Source organism: Aspergillus aculeatinus, assembly GCF_003184765.1.
Source record: "Aspergillus aculeatinus CBS 121060 unplaced genomic scaffold BO66scaffold_2, whole genome shotgun sequence".
Lineage (NCBI taxonomy): Eukaryota > Fungi > Ascomycota > Eurotiomycetes > Eurotiales > Aspergillaceae > Aspergillus > Aspergillus aculeatinus.
In genome coordinates this window covers 49,041-70,939 of record NW_020291471.1, presented here as the reverse complement: position 1 = coordinate 70,939, position 21,899 = coordinate 49,041, and the positions used below count along the sequence as shown (strand labels likewise).

General features: G+C 54.0%; 10 protein-coding genes across 10 annotated transcripts; 3 read left to right on the top strand and 7 right to left on the bottom strand.

Annotated features, from left to right (window-relative positions):
- Positions 1-576: 576 nt before the first annotated feature.
- Positions 577-1,530, bottom strand: BO66DRAFT_433825 (pentalenene synthase; the record flags this gene model as incomplete). The annotated part of the gene is made up of 1 exon (XM_025650725.1): positions 577-1,530. The coding sequence occupies one exon, from the start codon at positions 1,528-1,530 to the stop codon at positions 577-579; it is 954 nt and encodes a 317-aa protein (XP_025508536.1).
- A 1,136-nt stretch (positions 1,531-2,666) lies between these two features.
- On the top strand, positions 2,667-4,274 carry BO66DRAFT_407514 (cytochrome P450; the record flags this gene model as incomplete). Its single annotated transcript, XM_025649064.1, has 3 exons — positions 2,667-2,699; positions 2,755-4,016; positions 4,112-4,274. The coding sequence occupies 3 exons, from the start codon at positions 2,667-2,669 to the stop codon at positions 4,272-4,274; spliced, it is 1,458 nt and encodes a 485-aa protein (XP_025508535.1).
- An 869-nt stretch (positions 4,275-5,143) lies between these two features.
- On the bottom strand, positions 5,144-5,530 carry BO66DRAFT_397331 (uncharacterized protein; the record flags this gene model as incomplete). The annotated part of the gene is made up of 1 exon (XM_025648587.1): positions 5,144-5,530. The coding sequence occupies one exon, from the start codon at positions 5,528-5,530 to the stop codon at positions 5,144-5,146; it is 387 nt and encodes a 128-aa protein (XP_025508534.1).
- A 265-nt stretch (positions 5,531-5,795) lies between these two features.
- Positions 5,796-7,402, top strand: BO66DRAFT_433822 (uncharacterized protein; the record flags this gene model as incomplete). Its single annotated transcript, XM_025650724.1, has 4 exons — positions 5,796-5,855; positions 6,534-6,682; positions 6,803-6,981; positions 7,065-7,402. The coding sequence occupies 4 exons, from the start codon at positions 5,796-5,798 to the stop codon at positions 7,400-7,402; spliced, it is 726 nt and encodes a 241-aa protein (XP_025508533.1).
- A 557-nt stretch (positions 7,403-7,959) lies between these two features.
- BO66DRAFT_467394 (uncharacterized protein) lies at positions 7,960-8,361 on the bottom strand (the record flags this gene model as incomplete). The annotated part of the gene is made up of 1 exon (XM_025652565.1): positions 7,960-8,361. The coding sequence occupies exon 1, from the start codon at positions 8,344-8,346 to the stop codon at positions 7,960-7,962; it is 387 nt and encodes a 128-aa protein (XP_025508532.1). The 5' UTR covers positions 8,347-8,361.
- Positions 8,362-9,217: 856 nt separating this feature from the next.
- On the bottom strand, positions 9,218-10,794 carry BO66DRAFT_363863 (protein kinase; the record flags this gene model as incomplete). The annotated part of the gene is made up of 5 exons (XM_025645131.1): positions 9,218-9,513; positions 9,622-9,787; positions 9,855-10,168; positions 10,228-10,577; positions 10,634-10,794. 5 exons carry the CDS (start codon positions 10,792-10,794, stop codon positions 9,218-9,220), a joined length of 1,287 nt encoding a protein of 428 aa, XP_025508531.1.
- Positions 10,795-11,637: 843 nt separating this feature from the next.
- BO66DRAFT_387556 (NAD(P)-binding protein) lies at positions 11,638-13,158 on the bottom strand. Its single transcript, XM_025646333.1, has one exon. It carries the CDS (start codon positions 12,809-12,811, stop codon positions 11,810-11,812), a length of 1,002 nt encoding a protein of 333 aa, XP_025508530.1. The 5' UTR covers positions 12,812-13,158; the 3' UTR covers positions 11,638-11,809.
- A 709-nt stretch (positions 13,159-13,867) lies between these two features.
- On the bottom strand, positions 13,868-15,485 carry BO66DRAFT_65001 (cutinase family protein). The gene is made up of 3 exons (XM_025653468.1): positions 14,828-15,485; positions 14,530-14,747; positions 13,868-14,432 (listed from the first exon to the last, which is right to left on the bottom strand). Exons 1-3 carry the CDS (start codon positions 15,017-15,019, stop codon positions 14,165-14,167), a joined length of 678 nt encoding a protein of 225 aa, XP_025508529.1. The 5' UTR covers positions 15,020-15,485; the 3' UTR covers positions 13,868-14,164.
- A 2,260-nt stretch (positions 15,486-17,745) lies between these two features.
- Positions 17,746-19,725, top strand: BO66DRAFT_64983 (DUF1593-domain-containing protein). The gene is made up of 2 exons (XM_025653467.1): positions 17,746-18,383; positions 18,431-19,725. The coding sequence occupies exons 1-2, from the start codon at positions 18,012-18,014 to the stop codon at positions 19,556-19,558; spliced, it is 1,500 nt and encodes a 499-aa protein (XP_025508528.1). The 5' UTR covers positions 17,746-18,011; the 3' UTR covers positions 19,559-19,725.
- On the bottom strand, positions 19,726-21,032 carry BO66DRAFT_449450 (NUDIX hydrolase). The gene has a single exon (XM_025651779.1). The coding sequence runs from the start codon at positions 20,692-20,694 to the stop codon at positions 19,936-19,938; it is 759 nt and encodes a 252-aa protein (XP_025508527.1). The 5' UTR covers positions 20,695-21,032; the 3' UTR covers positions 19,726-19,935.
- Positions 21,033-21,899: the final 867 nt, after the last annotated feature.

The window sequence follows — 21,899 nt, the reverse complement described above, 5'->3', positions numbered from 1 at the left end:
GTGATCAATGGTCACATGACATACTTTGGCTGATCTTGGTACTGAATAGACCCATCACATTTCCCTGTAGTATATCAAAGATATGGAACGATACTTCATGGCATGAAAATTGGGTGAGCGCCTGGATTCAAATAGATATTTCCTGAAGGCATGTAGTGTTTTAGATTCGAGTTTAGTTGGTCGTACGATTGGGTATCTGAGGGAACAGTAGTGTGAGAAAAAGCTAAGGTAACTAGAAAATATCCGGAGGCAGATTCTTCTAGGATGCGATGCAAATTATATCCTATTCTATTTTCAGTCTCTGGCAGAAATACAGTAAAAACCATTGCGGGGTCCGAAGACAGCATAGTCTTATCACGACTACGATACATGTCCCCAGCTATCTGGCAAACCCGTCTGTATTCTATGATAGCCTTTCTTTGCCTGATTCGGTCTATTGGCATTCCTCAAAAGTTACTTGCCGTATGCGTAATCATACTTGCAGGGATATACTTACATTTATTCATCCATATGAAAATGCATGTATATAGGGATACGAGGTTGTGCGCACTGTGGTAAACTGCAGGAGGAGAACCCTCAATTGTACCGAGGATTGCTCCGATGCCATTCGAGACTGCCGCGCATCCAATGCTTCATTGCATCCAGGAACCGGTGCACATTCGACTGCTCGTGCAGAGCGAGTTGGGCAAAGCACTCACTTCCCAGGAACCGAGCCTCTGTGGTCTGGTATTGAGCCACATCCTGTTCGATCAGCATCTGGGTGAGCTCTGTGGCCCGTTCCCAGGAACATTGCTCTTGCAGGGAAAGTACCAGCACCGCATTGTCGGTGTTGCCGGCCTGCGCTTCCTTCTGGACCGAGAAAATGTCATTCGTCATCGTAACCACATCGTCGGTATATTCTCGGAGACGAAGGAAGTCCGGGCTGCTGTGCACGCTGTTGGGAACCTCAAAGCCGCCAACTGCCTCCGCCCAGTCCAGGCAAATCTCCACCCCTGCTGCGGCTCGCCGCAGCTCCAGATACTCCGGGAAGGTGGGGACTATACCGCCGGCATTGTTCTTCGCTTCACGGTGGAAGGCGTCGAACAAGTCTTCCCAATGCCTGCGGTGCCGGGCCTTCAGGGCCTCGGACGAACGTTGATGGACACACGGCAGAAGACTCTTCCAAGCTGTCACCAGAGGATCCGCGGATGGCTCGGCACGGTTCCCATCTAGTATCTTGCGATAAGTGTTCAAGGTATGTTCAGTGGCCGTCGGAGAGGCTTGTCGAATGCCTGGTCTGTCGAGTGAGTCGTCCAGTAAAAAGGACCAGCCAATTAGATTCATTATCAGATCCAGGTGAGGTCCGTAAACTGATGGGCACGTGTAGGCCACCAAAAGAGGAAAGTCTGCAGCCTCGTACGCTTTCTGGGTTGCTGAATCGCCGAGTAGCCCTGAAGTTTCAACCCATTGTGAATGATTTGCCTTTGCCCGAACCAAATCTGCGTTGGTGGCAAGTCTAAAGGGGATATCGATTCTCATATTGCTGCTCATCTTTTGAAGGGTCTGGTATCAGGGCAACCGGGAAAGGAAGATCCGGGTCTCTGTTCGACGATAGACATCTTGAAATCAAAGTACCGGAGTAGTAAGACGAACGCGGAATCATTTATAGATGGTACCATGGTGATGCTGGAGCTTTTCACATTTGCACATTTCCGGATATTCCTGCAGCTAGTATACTGCCATCCAACTGAGTTCACAATCCGGCCTATCTAAGGACCTCTTCCGCTCATGTACCCGCTGACTCCTTGCATGCATAGTCTGTAAAAAGTTCACGCAGATCCTTGGAGTCTCTAGCTTTCACATAACAGGAGAAACTAGTCGCTTGGGACTGGCTGATGCTTGTAAGCATTGAGTTCAAGGTAGTGAACTATCAGAAAGTGCTTGCCCGGTGATCTGCTTAACCTGGTATGCCAAAGATGTATAACTATTTACCGAGAACCATGGAAGGCAGTAACGTAACTTGCTTCCATTTTTGGATAAGCACAGCCTATGAAAATCCTTGTGTAACAACATAGCAAGAATACTCGATGTGTTTGCAGGACAAATCGGACCCTATGATTTTCATCGATGATTCTTGTCACCGCTATTCTGTCATGAAACAAAACCTGAATTCGGAGATGTCCCCCGACTACAACTACTCTCAGAGATTACTTTTTTGATTCGTGCGCAGCAGCCAGCTGCATAATGTGAGTGCTTGTGTATTCTCTTCTCAGTCTCATTGTAATTTGTCTATGGTGAATAGTCTTGTGACGAACTTCATCTGTTTATTCCTTACATTCTCTGGCATTCCACTGACATCATACTGCAGCTGCCAGCCTTCTCAGAAGTCAATGTGGGTTCTTAGACCATCTACACTTCGCGTGGGTTCAGAGAAACAGAGTATCTCTTTGCAAGTGTGACCAATACCCTGTCAGAGCTAGTCCCCTCTACGCATCTAGCAGAGCCCTTGTCATCAATTGTCTTATATGTGGGCCAGCGACTTGTTGATCTGCTCACTACCGTTTAGTTTCAGTGATATTCTCAGACGAGACTTTCCTGCTCTTACTATTATCTTCCACATCCGATCAATCATTTGCAGCTAACGCAGGGCATCCGTCTCAGCGGCTGCCATCACACCCCTAATAAGTATGATCCTAACTGTTCTACTGGCTCTGGGAATTGTATGGCAATAACCCCACAACCTTAATAAACTGGTGCTCATTCTAATCCTGAAAGCTGGTCATTCTCCAATTGCTCTACAACGTACTTTGGCACCCACTGAAGGCTTACCCCGGGCCTACAACGGCCGCTGCCAGCCGAGCCCGCATCACCTATGTCACCATCACCGGGCAGAAGTCCGTCTGGCTGCAAAACCTACACCAGCGATACGGACCCGTTGTCCGGGTGGCGCCGAATGAGCTGAGCTACATGAAGCACGAAGCCGTGAGAGACATCTACGGGAGTGCTAATGCGAATGGACACTTACTCAATGATGATATCGTGTTCGCCGCATTCGAGAATGACAAAGCCACGATCCTGACCGCGGACGAAGACACTCATGCCCGATTCCGGCGGGGTTTCGCACAATTCTTTGCGAGACAGAATCTAACAGCCTTTGAGCCACTCTTCAATAAGTATTCCGCTCTTTTGGTTCGGCGACTCGAAACAACGGAGCAGAATGCATTTGACATTGCTGAACTGTTCAGCTTCACGGTATTCGACGTGATGGGTCATCTTCTCTTTGGCCAATCCCTCCAACTGCTCGAAAAGTCTGGCTGCATTGACTGGGCGAGGGGCCAGCCAGGTTGGATTCGCGCTTCGGTGACCGCGGCTGCGCTCACTGAATTTCCGATCGTCAAGGGCATATACCAATGGCTTCTCCGTGCGGCTATCCAGAAGCCAAGAAAGAGATACTTTGATTTCGCGAACAGGCTCATGCGTCAACGCCTCCACAAAGACGTCCATGATCCCGACCTGGTGGCTTTCGCCACGTCCCTCCCGAAGGCGGACCGTATATCGGAGGAGGAGGTGACGCTGAATACCCCTATACTGATGCTCGCCGGCACGGAGACCATCTCTTGCCTTCTGAGTAGTCTTGTCGCGGACCTCCTGCGCCACCACGACGTCCTTCAGCGCCTGACGGCCGAGGTGCGCTCGAAAATCTCCGATCCGAGTTGCATCTCGATCGCCGACGTCCGCAACCTGAAATACCTGGATGCGTGCATTAAAGAAGCCTTTCGGAGATACAATCCGGTGCCAGAGATCCTGCCTCGCGTTGTCGGCCCCGGAGGCATCCGCGTCGCCGGTCGGTGGGTTCCAGGCGGCACTCGGGTGTATGTATCTATGTACGCCACGTCGAATGCGAGCGAGTATTTCCACAACGCGGATCGATTTGAGCCAGATAGGTGGCTTGAGGATCCGCACGGATCGTATGCCGGTGATTGTCGAGCCGCGCTGCAGCCTTTCTCCGTCGGAAAGAGGTCCTGTATTGGACAAGAGTGAGTGTCTTTTCATATTTCTTCTATCTCACGCTCTCCTTTCGCAATGGCCACATTGATAATTGATCCCATGTTGACTTGACCTGGGGCCGAAGTATGACATATTACACGTTGCGGCTGTTGATGTGCAGCCTTCTCTGGCATTTCGACATCAGCTCCGAGCTCGATGTTGACGAGTGGTTATCCGGCCAGAAAGCATGGGAGGTATGGAGACGGGCGCCGCTTCTTGTCCGAGTCGAGCAGAGGACGAGCTCTTGATAGGGGGAAGATGGATCAGGCTAGCTTGGTATTAGATTGAACCTACCTGCTATTTTGCCAGTCTCGAATGCATTGCTGTTAAAGTCTAGCCTGGCCAAAGATTATGGAAGGCGAGTAGAGGCACATATACTTATTCTTTATCCGGCTAAAGTATGGCGCTGTGAACCTACATTGAAGTAAAGGCAACCCTTGGTCGCCCACCAAGCTGGCCTAAGGAGCGGTAGACAGCACAAGCTTGGGAGGGACGAGATCATGGTCTCAAGGGACGAGTGCATGAGGCCTATGGATAGCTATGTCATTGTACCGTGGTTGTCTTGCTTATGCAGCTTCTTCAGCTAGAGGAGAGACTTTTATCAAAGCTGGTTGCTGTCGGTTACAGTCGAGAGGCGAAGGCATGCCAGTGCAGCAATATTGTATCCCAGACATAGCACGGCCTCCTATTATGTAGAAGTTGATGAGGTATGAAAGCCATGAACATCAACAGAAATTTCGACTTTTGGCTCAGGCTTAGCAGCGTGTGCAGCGTAAAAGGCACAGGATTAGAGGTGGACCGTGGATTTAGGGCAGATCACATTGGCGGGATTTACGGTCTTAGAAACACAGAAATGGCAGAAAAAAGCATCCATGTTGAGTTCGGCTTGAGAGTCCCAAGCAGAGAAACAAAAGGTCAAACTCACAATGAGACCGTGCAAGAATGATGTCAAGTGCATACATGTAAACACATCCATCTCCTCTCTGTCATCAACTCATCAACCCAATCGCCTCATCTTCGCCATCCACTAGGCCATCACCACCCATGCACCGCATCGACAATTTACATCCGCCCGAACACGATCCGCTTCGCTCTGATGCATAACTCAGCCAGCCCTCTAGCAAGCGCCCGCGTTGGGGTCGTATTTAAACAAGAAGGGACCGTAATTCTGCAGACTACCGCGCGGGCAGGCCTCAATCTCGGTTCTCAAGGCAGCGACGCAGTCGATTGAGGAAAGAATGGCCTTCGAGCCGGATTCGTTGGTCACCTCCCAGTTGACGCGGTTGCCCGACTGGAGGTTGCTGCAGTGAGGACGGCTGGCGCCAGAGACGTAGATCCCCTCGAGGATGTCGCAGGCATTCACCGCCTCCTCGAGAATTTCGTGGCCGGTGGCGACAGAGCGGTACGATTCTCCGCCGCTGTAGCAGCGTTTGGCGGCGGCGAGGGGGGTAAGCACGGCGAGCGCGGTGGAGAAGAGGAAGGCAATGGTGCTGGGGGACATCATTTTGCTGCTGTATTGTGTTCAGTTAGGTCTTTGTGCTTGTGGAATGGGAGAAGGACGAAAATATGAGGGGTCTACCTTGATGGATTGGATTTGAGGGTTTGAGAATGGTTGCTTTCTTGATTGCTGAGGAAGTTGGGCTTGCTGCTGCTGTTGCTGCGCTGTGAGTTCGATCTGAACAGTTGAGGGGAGGAATCGACGGCCTTATAGGCGAAAAGTCCTTGTATCGTCGAGAGTCTCGATGAGGTCTTGATATTCTTCTTCACACATGGCTTCCCTTATTCAGACTAGCGTGCAGCTTGGTATAGAACCCACGGAAATCCTCCTTGTAAATCCGTCCCCACTTTCAGCCTCCGATCCTGCAGGAACGTTCAAGTCTGTCATCTGAGCATATTCATTCTATTGGCTGGCTGTGCTCTTCACGATACCCGCAGATAGGCGGTGACAGTATGGGTGGATCCGCACACTTCAACTCAGCCCCCCTTTCGCAGCCTTTATCTGCATTATGCCAATTATAGCGTGCGTTGTCAGCAACCATGCCCTGCAGAGATCCATATTTAAACGTCCCGTAGAAAAGCGATGATTCAATTGGATTGCTCGGTTCGAGAATGGACCCTATACAGCCGCATAGCTGTCTTGCAAAAAAAGGCACATACGATCAACAGGAGATTGGAAGGAAGGCTTGCTCATCTGCCTCAAATATGCTTCAGTCGCGCACCGGTTGGTTGCCCCAACGAATTGGTTTCTAGCGTCTGCGGGCTTCGTGTCGGCTGGCTTGGTTTTCAAGCCCCATGCACGCTTATTCGACCCTTCGCCAGGTCGTCGACTCCTTCCCCATTTTCATTCTCTCTAACTTGCCTCGCCCCACACCCGCCTCGCGCGACATTGCATGATGGCAGGCGACTACCTGCGCAGCAGCTCCCCCTGCTCCTCAAACTGCTCATACACAATCCAAATCCCAAGCCCCCGCCTTGCATGCACATCCACTGACACCCCGGACCTATAGACCTGGGTCAACAAAATCTACAAGCAGAGCCCAACATGGACAAACGCCTACTTTTACCTCGCCTCACCGGACTACCGTGCGCGCACGAAGAGCACCAAATACACATTCGACTTCGCGCTGCGCTGGATGGACCCCACAACGGGAGGCACGTAACAGAGCATCTCGTGTCACGCGCACGAGGCCGTCTACACGGTGCACCTGAAGTACACGGGGGGCGTGCAGTAGGCGACAGTAGCAACAGTAACCTCGAATGGCGGCACACTGAACAGCTCAGGCCTCTACGATGACTTCGCCATGGTGCCGGCGTCATACGACCGTTTCGCCGTGTCCAACGCCACGACAACCGGAACCACGGGCCAGAATGTGACGAAGTTGTATCGGCGGGCGAATCTGGCAGCGGTGCAGGATACGCTGGTGCTGGAGTTGGCGGGGTATATTGATCTTTTCGGTGCGACCCTCCCACTGCTGCTGTGAATCGGTGATGCCTTTCTGGATAGTATCGATTACTGACTGGATACCGGAGAGAAACAGTGCTACACTCCCAACCAACGGCCAACACCCTCATCGCCCTGACGAGCCTCTACCGCGGCCCCGCCAAGCAGCCCGTCTTCACTTTCACCCCGGCCGCCCTGCAGTCGCTACTACAAAACATCACCCTCTCGCTGCTCACCCTCCACCAGACCACGACTACGACCACCGCCACCAACACCATCACCGTCAACGTCCACCGCTTCCCCCACCCGGCGGGTCTGTTCACCCCGTACTTCGTTGCGTTGGCCATGGCTGGGCGGCCACGCGCTCGTGCGGAACGGCATCTCGGCGAGCACGACGGACTTGTTCCAGACGCTGTGTGCGACGCGCGGGAGTGAGGGGTTAGATGTTCTGGCAATGCGGGGGTGCTTGGGGGGCCGGGAAATGTGCCGGATGAACTGAGGGAGTTTGAGGTGATGTTCGGGGAGATGCGGACGAAGGATGGGTCGCGCGTGGCGGGGCTGGGGGTGGCGGAGGAGGTGGTCCCGTTGGTCAAGGGGGGTTGTGAGGTCGGTAGGACGCAATAGTTCTATGAAGGTGTATGGCTCGACAGATGCCTGGCATTTTGGGTTGGTTGTTTGTACAGAATGGACCATAACACTAATAGCAAGGCCACCTAGACTAACCTATTCTTAAGGGTTCTTGACGCTTGGAGAAAGTGGAATAGGAAACAGACAAAAAGAGATAAGAATGAACATACACCACCAGACGAAGATATTCTCTGATTCAAAAACTTCCTCCATAAATTCATCCGGCCTAGCTAAGTTGCTCCCACGCGCCCTTGAAACACTTCCTCATTTTAGGGTATATGTAGAAGCAAAGCAAAACTCCGTTCAGTATATAAGCGCCAAGGGCAACCCCTCTCACCGCATACAGTCCACCCGCCGGTACAATTTCAGTCCCTTGTCCAAAGGAACAGCCCCAAGTCCAGCCCCAACTGAAACAACGACACAATGCAGGTGATATAGGTCAGCGCCGACGCATTAGGCTGTAGGGCGTTCAAGTAGGCCAGCGCGAGGTCCGCCGCCGCGAGCGCAAGAATAAGCGATCGACTTCTGGTCGGGCTGGAGAGTGGAGCTAGATTGCCACCGAAGACTGTCAAGGATCCGATCCATGCAACGAGCAAGGACAATGCGGGAAGTAGCACAAGCGGCACATCGAGACCGACTGTGGCGTGGGTGTGGAGGAGCTGCGCGAGACGCATCGTGAGACTCATGATGAGCAGGCTGATTGTCACGTAGCTGCGGATCATGTCTTGCTCGGGTGAGGAGACTGCTGCCATTCTGGGTAGGTGTTTGGATCGGTGGCTGATGAGTGAGTGAATAGCGGAAAGAGTCAGATTTGGGATGGAAGAATATTTTGGTTATTTCAATGTTGTTAAAGATGGGTGGTTTGAGCGGACTGACTGGACCGATGGAGTGGGGACTGAGTCAAGGGTGTTTAATAGATAGAATTGAGTCAACATTCAATTAGGTAGGCACGGTACTAGAAAATGGAAGGATAGAGCCTGCGGCGGTGGTCAGGCTGACACTGCAAGAACGAACACTGCCGGTAGTATTAGACTTTTAACAACCACCTTATGCGCACTTAGCTGCGTCAGCAGTATAGAGGCCAGAGAGACGTTCGCTGCGACGAGCCCAAAGATAAAGGATTGATTTTCTGTACGTATGGAAGAGAATGCAGTCAGATTGATGCCCCAGGCAGCTAATGCCACGGCCCAGATGCCTAGCAGCGCGGATGACCCGAGGCCGCGCCCCATCATCGCATCGAGCCTTTTGGCAGCGGAGGTGGGCGGGTGCACCGGGGGCCAGAGGAGGATCTGTGTGAGCTGTGTGACTGGGCACCTGATGCCTAAGCTGATTGTCGCGTGGCTGCCGGCCTTCTGGTGTGGGTCGGAGTGGGTGGTGCTATTATGGTTTTTTGTGTTGGGTGGATGGAAGGGGAGGAAGGAAATGAGTCTACTTAAGACATTCTGAGAAAGAGCAAACTTGTAAGTTCGAACTTGATTAATGTAAAGAGTTTACAGAAAAATGGTTCGGGCTATGTAGAATTTGGATGGCATTACCCCTGCAGCTCCGCCGTGATGGGGCATCGGCAAGGCCCGGCAAAGCTTTCCATCGCCTGCGCTGATCAGGTACATTTTTTAAACCACCTCAATCCTTGTCCTCGCCCCCTCCTTGAGTCTCATGTGAGGTGGTTTCACCGGAGAAACGAGGCACAAATTGCTTGTGAAACCAGCAAGTGCTTTCGAGCATATCGTGGAACGGCCTCTGGAGCCATTCGTCGTCGTCAATCATCTCATTCGCGGTCGCCCTTGCTTCTGGATCCCAAGCTAGCATCTTGCGGATGAACCGGAGAAATTGGTCCTTCTCCTCCCCAGGAGGAATGCAGGTGACAAATTCTTCCAGGCTCGTTTGGGGAATGGGGGCCTCAGCCAACATCCAATTGCCTGCCGCATTGTTAGATACGTTCCATTGCTATCCTGGTCTCCGTCTGTGGGGCCACGTGTGGCGGATTGTGAGTGAAGAAGGTGAGTGAAGAAGAGTAGACTGCTCACCTTTCTCATCGAAATGGGTCGAGAAAAGCGGACTCTCCTGGAGCATGTGCAGCGGTGGCAGCCCAAGGTACCCTATGTACTGCGCTAATGCCAATGGGAGAACATATTGGTGATTGACACGGTCTATCGGGTCGAACAGATTCTTGCCCTCCAGCAGTTCTAGAGTCTATCTGAAACGGTGGTTAGCAAATGTAGGTGCCTCGCCTGACATATTTCCATCATGTGCGACTTACCATCACATCCACAGACCACATATCCACCTGCAAAGTCCACGGAATCTGCAGCAGTACCTCTGGGGCTCGGTATAGATCAGGCATGACCCAATCATTGTTGACGAGGCCGTCAAAGTCGAACTCACGTAGGTGACCAAAATCCGTAAGTATCGGGGCGCCACCCACTTCTAGCAAGGGCTCGCGGGAGCGGTAGACAGGGGCGCCTGAGAATTCACAGGTGATAGGGATGCTGGGGTCGCGAGCTTCACGCTGTTCAATGTCCTTGAGACTAGCATCGTCCTCTATCTTCATTAGAACATTTAGGGGGGAGATATCTATAGACCGGAATGAGTATGTTGCACATCCTTGCTCTGTTGAGGAGTTTCAATCGAACCTGTGTGGATGAGGCCGCAGGTGGCATGGAGCCAATTGATCGAAAAAAACAGCCGATGCACGAGTGACCGTACTAAGAGTCTTGGTACCCTAGCGTTTGGGTAAGTTGTCTGTAGCGTGCGCAAGCTGTGGCTCTGGGGCTTGGCCGCGATACAATAATGCCGACCGGAAGAGGAGTGCAGTTCGAAGATGTTGGTGGCGAGGCGGATGAAATACAGGCCTGGGTGGTCAGCTGCCTCCGCGACATTCTGCACGCGTTCCAGCATTCTGACTTCATTCAGCACAGGCGATGGTTTCTTATCGGCCTGCTCGATGCCGATGCAGACTTTCAGCGAAGTATACTGTTTGTTTCTGGAAGATCACGTTAGCCGATGAAGGGCCAATGCTGGGGTTCCGTGCCCAGAAACCTTTCATCCCAAGCGAGCCACACGGTGGAATATGCGCCGTAGCCAGGCTTAGCGATGATCCGATACTGATCCTTGAAGGTGTCACCGATGCGGACTGGATAGTATCGCTTCTGATGGTAGTACAGTAAAGTTTGCTCTTCGATCAGATCGTTTTTACCCATTTTGCTTAGATATCGAACACATGAAAGGGGAGCAGTGGCTAAGCTCAGCCGTGGCAGCCGAGATAGCCGTGGGGATGTGAGCGCCAGACGCATGGTGGGAGGTGGGGAAGTTGGGTTGACGAGGGACCAAATAGACGTGGTGTGGTGTTACTTGGCTGGCGCAAAAGATACTGGGCAAGTGCGGGCCCCTAGTACCCCAAGGTGAAAGCTTAAGAGACACACACTAAGAGACATCCACCAAGTTAATGATATTGTCTCCCCTCCTAACTTGATCTAAGTGGTTTAGTACAGTACCTGAGAATATTGTTGGAATAGAGTTAACACTGATGCAGGCTGCTGACAATCCGACCTGTCGTACTCGCGTGGACCCCGGGCTTACCGATTGGCGGCTGGCGATATCACTCAGCTCATGCATAGATTGCCGGCTTTGAGTTACACATACACTAGCTGTCAACACCAACGCGAGTGACTAAGCTCAAGTGATCTCAAGTCACCGTTCTAGATCTTCTAAGCGCTGTCATGAATTATATTGCGTCACTGCATAGAATCAACTTGAGCCTCAGGAATTACCTCAATTTGTGACCCAGTGGTGCACTTCCTGAAATGAACTGTGCACTCTTCCTGCGTGCAATTGATAGTTCAAGAACGTCCACATGTGTATTTGTATTTATCTCGATGGAATTTATATACACTGGCCCGAATGAACTACAGGTATTAACTGAAGCTAAGTGGAACTGAGCGGAACCGTTGCTTTGAAACGCCGAAATCTTTCGAATAATGGCACCCATTCACATTTCGTAGTTCCTGCTACAAACCCCAGAAGAAAGATGTCACACTCAGAATGGCAACTAGATTATACATTATCTTCGCTATACTATATCAAGCAAATTGCGGTAACTTGCTTCCGCTTCCAACATAAACAGCAATATCTCATATCCGAAGACGGTCTTTGGTGCGACAACAAATCCCCACAGCAATCAACGAATCACGATGATTAGCCCGAGTACCGTACCACTCACTCATCCTGCAGCTGAAGGATATCCAAAGTCTTCTCCCACAGCTTCTTCTGTCCCTCCACATCAAACGCCCAGGACGCATACCCAGGGCCCCACCTCCCGCTAGCCGGGTCGTGCTCATCCGTCACCACCTGGCAATTATCCAGATACTTCCCGCCCTGGCCCTCCAGCTCCGCCGCGACAGCCGCCACGACGGTCGTGGCGGCGCCCTGGGCGGGACTCTTGAAGTGGCGCATGAGCTCGCGATCGGCATTCCACGCCGCAATCTGGTCCTCGGACATGTGGCGCGCCAGGTCGGTCTGGATGCCGCCGGGGTGCAGACTGAGAGCATGGAGGCCCTGGGCCCCGTACCGCCGCTCGATCTCATTGGCCAGCCAGATCAAAGCGGTCTTGCTCTGCCCGTACGCCTTCCAGGGCTCGTACTCCCCGCCCTCCAAGTTCAGATTGTCGAGGTGGACGTTGCCGAACCGATGGCCCACGGACGAGACCATGACGACGCGCGAGTGGAACGCGGGCGTCGACGACGCCAGCAGCAGCGGCTTCAGCAGCTGGAACAGCAGGAAGTGGGCCACGTAGTTGCTGCCGAACTGCACCTCGAGCCCGTCCGCCGTCCGGCCCTCGGGGCACGCCATCACGCCCGCGTTCGCGATCAGGATGTGCAGGGCCCTGGTGCGCGACTGCAGGTCTGCCGCGCAGGCGCGCACGGAGTCCAGCGAGTCGAGGTCCAGGTGCAGGAGATGCACCCGGGGGCTGGTGGCGAGGTCGCCCAGGTTCTTGGTCGCTTTCGCGGTGTCGCGCACCGTCAGGTAGAGCGTCGCGCCCGTCGTGTGCAGGGCGCGCGCGGTCTCCACGCCGATCCCCGAGGAGCAGCCCGTGATCAGAATGGTTTTGCCCGTGAGCTGGTCGCGGAGGTCTTGGTCGTCGATGATGGTCTGCGCCGTGGGGCGGGCGTCGCCTGGCCCGTTGGGGGATGCGTGGGCAGCGGCGTATTTGGAGGTCATGGTTGCGGTCACGTGTGGTAGATTGGTTGTTGGAAGGTAGATGGCTTTTGATGAGGAGAAGTATGTGAGTATGGAGAAGAGGTATTTTAGTACCCTCAAGCCAGGAATCTGCGTGCGATTTTATATCGTGCTTGGGCAGACCCAAATGTATGGTTGACCACCCGGGCTTTAGAGATCCTGGTTGATGACACCTCTATTCCCGCTTAACTCCACAGTGTACAGTGCCCAACCATAGAACACACAGTCTCAGAACCACTAGACCACATAACCCCGGATGACATTCCAAGGTCCAGCCTCACCCCCGGAGCCGTATTCAGTTGCGGGTTGACCTGGGACAGACAGGTGCTGTCGCTGGCTGATGACACTCATCTACAGTAGTACTTCCGCTTTATCTCCAGAGCGGGGCCTACATCCGCCGATCGCCCATCAACCGATCAATACCCTTTTACAGCACCTGCTAATCTCTTTTGGGCCCTCGCGGCTCTTGATTTGGGCTACAATATCGTATGACTCCGGTGATCAGCTGAAAAGCACGAGCTCCCCGTGGATACATGGGTTGGTTCACGATCTCGTAAATGTTCTCGAACGATGACGCGCATGGACACACCACTGTGGGCACCTGGCATCGGAGCCTAGGGCATCCATCTGAGTGCTATTGCGGAAACCCACGGGCGGTGAGCTAAAGGGGCCAATCAAAAGCCACGGACCCTCGTGTCAGCCTGAGTTCTCAAAGCGCCGCGGGCACGGAAGTTTAACTCCGCTCCGGAGCGTTATTTCCGGCTCTTTGCGGAGAGAGCCTGGACAAGCCCAGAGAATGCGATTACTCAAGTTATCGGCACAGACCTATCTTCCTCATCAAATACTATGACAGTTACCGTCGGATATATGAGTCTCTGTTTGAAAGAAGGAGAATTTTCTGGTTTTGGTGAAAAGGCATCTATCAATATCAGTATTCCGAATCCGTGACGAGACGAATCCGTATACAGTGGCGGCAGGTAACTTGATTCTTGATCGGGAACAAAAGGTTACAAATCTGGGTCGAAATATAACTATTAATAAGCTGCACTCATTAGATTGCTCTATTTAACATGTTCCACGCGGGAGCATAGTATCGTAACAACGCCACATCTACTGCCCAAACACATCACCATGGGTTTTGACGGAAGGATGAAAAAATATAGAATATACCCGTGAGACAATACATCGAATTGTCTCGGATAAGCCTGAAAATCGCCAACGAAAATAAAACAGCCGAAAAGAAAGATTCATATATAAAAGCCCGTAAATCATCCTCCATCCACCACCACCCGAGCTCACCGATGGTTCCTAATCGTTGTGACCCCGACAAAGCACTCAAGCGTTGACCTTGGACGCCAAGAAGTTCGCCGCATCGCCGGCATCCAGCCCGTAGGTCAGATGCGCGGCCGTCACGATCAGCGTCGCGTCGCAGACCAGATCGCCCATCGCGCAGTACACCTTGACATCGTCCTTGGGGTAGTTGGGGATCTGGCCGTGGTCCTGGACGTTGCGGGTGAAGCCGAACAGCACCACGCCCTTGATCTGGTCGCGCACGGAGGAGCTGACCGCCTGCACCGCGTTGTCGATGACGGCGCTTCCTTGACTGGTTGACCGGGGATATTAGCCGTGTCGGACTCTAGGTTCGCAGGAGGGTGCGTGTCTTGACTCAGAAGATCGCCAAGAACCGGGGAGATGCATACCTGTATCCACCAGCCACGATCTTCGTGCTCGGACACTTGGAAGCCGCCTGCTCAAAGATGCTCTTGGCCGCGGAGATGGCCCCCGGGTCGGTGTTCTGCGGCAGGGCATTCTGCATCAGTCCGGCGGTGTAGAGGCCGCCGACACCCTGGCAGGCGACCTTGTCGGCGCCAAGCTTGGACTTCAGGGCGGTGCAGAGGGGAGGTCCGATGACGGAACCCTGTTTCGGGGGTCAGTACCGTGCGAGAGCGGAACCATAATCTGAGATGACACAGGGGCGGTGGAAGAAGAACGACTTACCATGTTGCCCAACTCGGTGGATCCACGAGCGAAGACCAAGGTGACGTCCTTGCAGGAACCGGACGTGAGATCATTCGAGTCCATGAACTGACGGGTTTGGAGTTGGCCGGCCTCCGGGGCAGGGGCAGGGACGGGGGTTGCTACGGCCAGCGTAGCAAGGGCACCAACGAGGAGGGACTTGAGAGGAGCCATTATTCCGATGAGATACAAATTATGGTTGAACGAGAGTATGGTAAGTGAAAGAGTGTTTCGATAAACTGTAACGAAAGAGTGAATATGATAGGATTGCTCTGCTTCCTCGTCTGCTTCACCCGCCAAAGTCTGGGAGAACCAGAATGGATATATACTGTCATTCCCAGGCAGCAACGGCCGGCTACCTCGGCATTGCGAAAGTGGTTCAGCTGTTATCCATCATACTGACACATCGCATCCCTTTGGCACGCAAAAGCAAAGATGTCGCAAAATTGGGACGTGGTGAAACATTTTCTGACGGAAGTGTGAAAGGCGTTCCCTGTTGAAGGGAGTTGTTTCAGATGCACGGACGAGAAAACCAAAGCGGCAGGGTCCGGACCCTGATCGAGACTCAAAGCGGGTCAGTCTCCCGATGGGTGTGGAGAAATTGGCGCTTCATCGAAGGGGAATGGAACTCAAAGAACCTAAATTGAGTTTGAGGCGGAGATCAACGTTCGAGCCCTGAACCATGAAACAGTAGGGTTCGTGAAACTCCGGAGTTCAGCCGAGACGAAAAACAGCCGGCCGCTGGAAACCCAAAAACGAGACCCTTGGCTTAGTGCAGGGACTCCAGTCCTTCTGAGACAGATGCGACCGGGGTTCTAGTGCTTAGGTTGGTTTCCGACAGAGACCTGCAAAATATGATAGAACAGCAACACAGGGACACTGCAGGTACATCATGAATGTTGTCATTGACTGGGGATGTGCATGGTATTCAAGTCTCAGTCATCTGGGTCGGGAGATCATCGGCCTAAGATCAACGTTTTTCTGCAGATCCATGGTGCGGTGCCATACAATGATGTGGTGGCATCCCCTATTTGAGCCACGTGCTGGAGGGAAGTACCGCGGACGCTCCCAAGGGCCGAAGAAACTGCGTGACTAACTTATCATCGATGAGTCAGGTCCGAGGGCGCATGGTGCTTGGTGAGCAATCGTGTTATAACTGGGTGAAATGTACTTCGTGGTTCAGGCACCTGATCTTAAAGGATGGACCCATCCCAACGGAAATAAAAGAGTGCTTGGACACGGAGGGACCACTACTTAGGTCTAAGTGGCTGTCTTTGAGTATGGTTTTGAGTGCGGATGTCATCAAAGGTGAATGGATGGTTTCAGAGTTGTACAACAGAGTGGACAAGAGAAGGGAGGCAACTTTAAGTACTTAGATGCAGGAGTGTGTGTTATATATGCCCAAGTTGTCACGTACAGGACGTTGTACCCCCGAGCCCGACCGTCCACTCTGCCAAGCCTGCCTGAATGGAACCGGCTCAGAGATGACCCTCGAACCATGCAGGAAGGTTGCGTTCTGAAACGGAAAGACCGGAAAGTCTCCAGGCTTAATTAGTACCAGCAAGCTGCTGTTGGTAGGTATAACTACTGTCAGCACCGCTACACCCGCCCGCCATGCTGCTACCATTCTACTATCATCTAATCTCTTTCGCACCTACGATTTCTTTGCAGTCTGTTCCTCGGCTAGCTCGCCTTCCCTAGCCTTGCTCAGCGTTCCTCCTCTTCCTCTTCCCTTTCTTTTCAGCTTATAAGTACGCTTCGGCCCCTAGAGCATCCATCCACATCCCGATCACCAAACAACCGTGCAACACGAGCAGCCGGTACAGAACACCATTTCCAAGAGTCAGGAGAGATTGAGATCAGTCTCACCAACCTTGCCAAGAATAACACGCTTGCCAAGAAACCCTCACCCGATGTTTCGGCACCACCGAGGACAACCATTACCGTGGTGATAACAGCACCCTGCTCTGCAGCCAGGCCTCACCTCACGTTCTGTCGAATCTGAGGTCCAAGGCCCATGACCAATACTGTTTCCATGTATGGCCAAGCGTCTGACACGAGGCATTTGAGGCCACCCCTTGAGTTCCATCAGTGACTTTATGATCTATTCCCATTCTGGGTAGAAATACGAATACATCTCCCGCGCCGCCGTAGGTACGACCTTATGTAGGGTCCCGCCCGCCTTCTCCGCTACCGGTGTTGTCGGAACGCCTTTGACGGAAAATCTCGCGTGGTTGCGGGAGACTTCGGGATACCGATGACCTTGACGATGCACGACCAGGGTGCGCTCGATGCCCAAGGCATACTCAATCTTGGGCATTGGGACCGGCGGAAAATCAGGCTGTGCTGATGAAAAGGTACACTTGTGTTCTCCTCGATGAGCCTTGCAACGGGAGAGGTGCAGTTTTTGGTGCTATGTTGCGGAACCCACGACAAGCCGTTTCTCGCCGACCGGAGACAGCTCGCTTTCACTGACGCGGGTTTTGCGGATCGAGGCAGAGAATGTCTGCGGTGACGGGCACCCGTGGCTGGTGGTTTCTGTGGGAATTCTGTACTGGGGCTCATCGCGTCATGGCGGTAACGGGGGGAGCCAACTTTTGTTGTGGAAATGGAAGGAAGTTTCCTGCCTTGCATGAGTGCAATTATGGAGAGCGAAATTGTTGGGGAATCAGGGTCATACCCGTACGAGTGGGAAGAACCCCGTGGAGAATCGTCTCCGAGCTCTCGCTGTGCCGAGTTAATGGGGTAATTGCAACCGCTGGCTGGGGGTTAGAACTACCTGTTATGGGGGGACTAGCCCACACCCAGCCGAAAGAGTCGGGAAAAATGGGCAGAACCGGCAGAAACGGCAGAAACGGCAAGGCAGACGAGGGAAGTTGCGGAGTGCGGAGACTGGGCTGGAGCCGAAAACTCCCTCCGTCGGTCGGCTCGGCTGCGGCGTCGCTGAATCCGGCAAGGCGGTGGATACCCCAGGCTCAGTGGCCCTATACAACGGGCAATAACATCATCAGTTCGACTCATCGCCATCTGTCCTTCTCAACTGCCAAGAACTAGTTCTCTGTCGTCCCCGCAACTCCCATATAAATCGGCTTGGCTCCCACCTTCTCAACGCGACTTTGATCGCTGTTTCTTCTTCAAAGTCACATCTCTTGAATACACAATCATCATGAGACGACTCTCTCTGCTGCTGCTTGGTTGTCTCAATGCCCTTGTGGCAGACGCCACTACGGCTGTTAACCGCTCCTCGCTTCTGACCTATGCGTCCAAGCCCCGCGTCTTCGTTCTCTCGGACATCTCCAATGAGCCCGATGACACAGAATCCTTTGTGCGATTCCTGCTCTACAGCAATCAGTTCCAGATCGAAGGCATGACGGCCGTCACTTCCACCTGGCTGAAAGACAGTGTGTATCCCGAGCAGATCTCGGCAGTGGTCGATGCATATGCCGAGGTGGTGGACAACCTGAACCAGCACACTTCACCGTCCTCCCCATACCCCTCAGCGGAGTACCTCCACAGTGTTGTCAAGTCCGGCCCAGCTGTAAGCATTCCATCCGTCGTTACACGAACCCCACTAATCAAATCCAGGTTTACGGAATGCAAGGCGTTGGTCCCGGCCAAAACCTCAGTTCCGGCGCAGAGCTGCTGCTGAACCGACTCCGCCAACCGGTCGATGAACCCCTGTGGGTCCTCGGGTGGGGCGGGGTGAACGTGCTTGCCGAGACCCTGTACTACGTCCAGCACAACTTCAACGCGACCGAGGCGGCCCGTCTCCGCGGCCAGCTGCGCGTCTACACCATCTCCGACCAGGATGACAGCGGCCTCTGGATCCGCGAGCAGTTCCCCGACATCTTCTACATCGCCTCCATGCACGGCTGGAACCAGTACGGCCTGGCCGCCTGGGCCGCCATCTCCGGCGAGGAATACTACAACTTCGACGTCGGTGGCCCGGACTTCACCAAGGTGTCCGCCGCCTGGCTGAAGAAGAACATCCAGATCGGGACCTACGGCAAGGAGTACCCGGACTACAAGTTCATCATGGAGGGGGACACCCCGACGTTCTTGTATCTCATCCAGAACGGTCTGGGCGTGCGCGAGCAGCCCGACTACGGATCCTGGGGCGGCCGCTACTCCCTGGTGGATCTCTCGCAGCAGGTGAAGTACCGGCAGTACAGCGACGCCGCCGACCGGGTCATCGGCCAGAACAACCGGACCTACACCTCTAACCACGCGGCCATCTGGCGGTGGAGAGACGCGTATCAGAATGACTTTGCCGCCCGCATGCAGTGGGCCCTCCCCGCCAACGAGAGTAAGGCCAACCACCACCCCGTGGTCGTGGTCAACGAGCATGCCGACCTCACCCCGCTGGTCATCGCCTCGACGCCCAATGCGACCGTGACGCTGGATGCGTCCGGGACTTACGATCCCGACCGCGACAGCCTCTCGTTCCGGTGGTTCCAGTACAAGGAGCCCGGCTCGACGGATTGGAATGTGGACAACCAGATCCCGACGTTGAACTTCACAGTTTCTGGGAACGGACAGCGCGCACAGGTCACGATCCCCGGCGCGGATGTGGTTTGCGACGGCAAGAGCTCCAACGCCTCCGGCTGCTGGACCCTCCACCTCGTCTTGGAGGTCACCGACCACGCCGCGATCCCGTTGACGACCTACAAGCGCGTGCTGTTCGAGACGACGAACACCACTCGGTCGGAGTGACTAGTGCAGGATACGACGGTGTGGGAGGAATGGGAGGTCCACGATTGGGTGGAGTATGACATCGATTTGGAGGACTATTGGGTCGGTGAGGACTGGGAGGAACCGATCTTGGGCCGCGATTGCCCTTGTGGAAGGGGACATGACGAAGTCGATGAACATAACGAGTAGATAGTTTGAATCTTCATTCAAATAACTGTACAAATAAGCATCGACCTATATTTTCTCGTTAGGCGAGCATTCCATCACAGCTTAGGGTAAAGATAGTAATCCCAACACACCCCTCAAACCAAGCACACCTACAACCATCCATCCCCTTCACAAATCCAAACATCCATCACTCACTACCCAACCCCTCCCCCCTCCCAAATTCCACCAACTCACAAACCCCCCCGCAAAGACCGCAAAACCTCAAACCCCCTAAGATAATTCTCCCGCTGCCTCCCCACAAACTCCATCCGCACCCTCTCCCCGCGCAACCAAACCACCCCCGCCCGCACCTCCTCCTCCGTCGCCCACACCAACGCATCATGCTCGGCGGGCTCGAGCCGGATCCCGCCCACTCCACCACCATCAACCTGGCCCCCCTGCACCCCCTCGCCCCCCGATCGCGTTACGGAGGGAGGCTCCACCTCCACCAAAAACGTAAACTTGACCACCTTCCGGACCCCATCCGCCCGCACCACCTCCCACGCATCCACCCCGACCAGCGCCCGGAACCGTGACACCCGCAGCCCCGTCTCCTCGTACACCTCGCGGGCCGCGCCGGCGAGGACGGAGGCGTCGGTGGCGTCGCAGGAGCCGCCGGGGCTTTCCCATCGGCCTGGGTGGGAGTCGGTTGGGGCGCGGCGGAGGAGGAGGATGCGGATGGGTTGGTTGGGGGGTGGTGGTGGTGGTGGTGTTGTTGTTGTTGTGGTTGTGGTTGTGGTTGTGGTTGTGGTTGTGGTTGTTGGTGAAGGGTTCGGGGCGAAGATTAAGGCGCCGGTTACGATATGCGTGGTTGGGGTGAGGGTGTGGGGGTGGTCGTGGGGGTGGTGTGGGGTGGTGAGGAAAGTTGGGAGGGGGAGGGTATACGGTTCTAGGGTCGGGGGGTGGGTGAAGGTTTTTGTGGAGGGTGGTGGTGGTGGTGGCGGTGGCATTTTGGGGTTTATGGTTGTGGTGATGATGGTGATGATATTTTGGTATAGGATAGATGAGTGGGGATGCTGGAGGTGATTGTTGGGGAGAAGAGTTGGATATGCAGTGTCCGGGGAGAGGTGTTTTTTTCTGTATGCAGCTTGAGTGGTGGGGTTGTGGGTCGGAGATTAGTGGGGGTTGATTGGTTGGTGGGCTGTGTACCTGGGCTCCAGGCTCCAGGCTGGATCTTCAAGTTACCTACTCAGTACTCCGTAGTTCGCCGGATAGCGGAGGGGTTTGAGAGAGCGGCGGCAGTACGACTGCAGGTCCCCCCAGCTGCAGAATTCAGACTGTAAGGAATCAATACATACTAGATAGACATTTGTATATGAGTAGGTAACCTAAGGCTCATGATGAAGATACTGAAAGGACAAGGTAACTCCCGGTGGCTCCTGTGGCTAGTGCAGTGGTGGAAAAGCTGTTCCACAGCCACAGGAGCCACAGGGGCTCTTGGCATCCCGCGCAGGAATCACCGTGGGCAGAGCTGGAGTAAGGATCTAAATTCCTACGAGGTGCACACGGTACTAGATGACAGTGACATTGAACGTTGTAGAGGCAATGGTAGAGGGGTGCTATGTGGGCGGAACGGGCTTACATGCACTATGACCACGGCCCCCGGCCGCTTTGTACAGGTTTTCTGTCAATTGGGTTGTTTTCGTATCCATCCAAAACCGAAAGAACAAAGACGATAGCAAAGAAGAGGAGGTGCGTGGAGGGAGGGGGGCGCGGGTGGGGCAAGAAACATCAGCAGATCAGAACACCCGGTTGAACAGGAAAGCAGATAGGCGAATGCAGAAGAGAGCGCACAGTAGCGTGGGAAAGTTGGCGAACAGGCGGCTAGAGAGGCCAGGCCAAAGGCCGAGGCAGTGAACGAGCAGAAGAGCGACCAGGAGGCTGAAAGGAACCAAGAAATGCTTGCGGAAGAAGGGACCGGACAGACGCCTGCGCACGCGACCAAACCAAATCCCGACTCGGCGGCCAGGGCGTGCTGCCTCGCGTGCTTTCCGGCCGTGCATCTCCAGATACGCCTGCATGTAGGCCAAGTCACGCAGGTCTGCAGTTTCGGGGTCATCATCCGGAAATTCCTCGGCCCTTTGCCGCCCCCGAATACCTTCAAAGTCGATCAGCCAAGCATCGCGGTTGCCGTCGACCACCACATTGCCCGGCT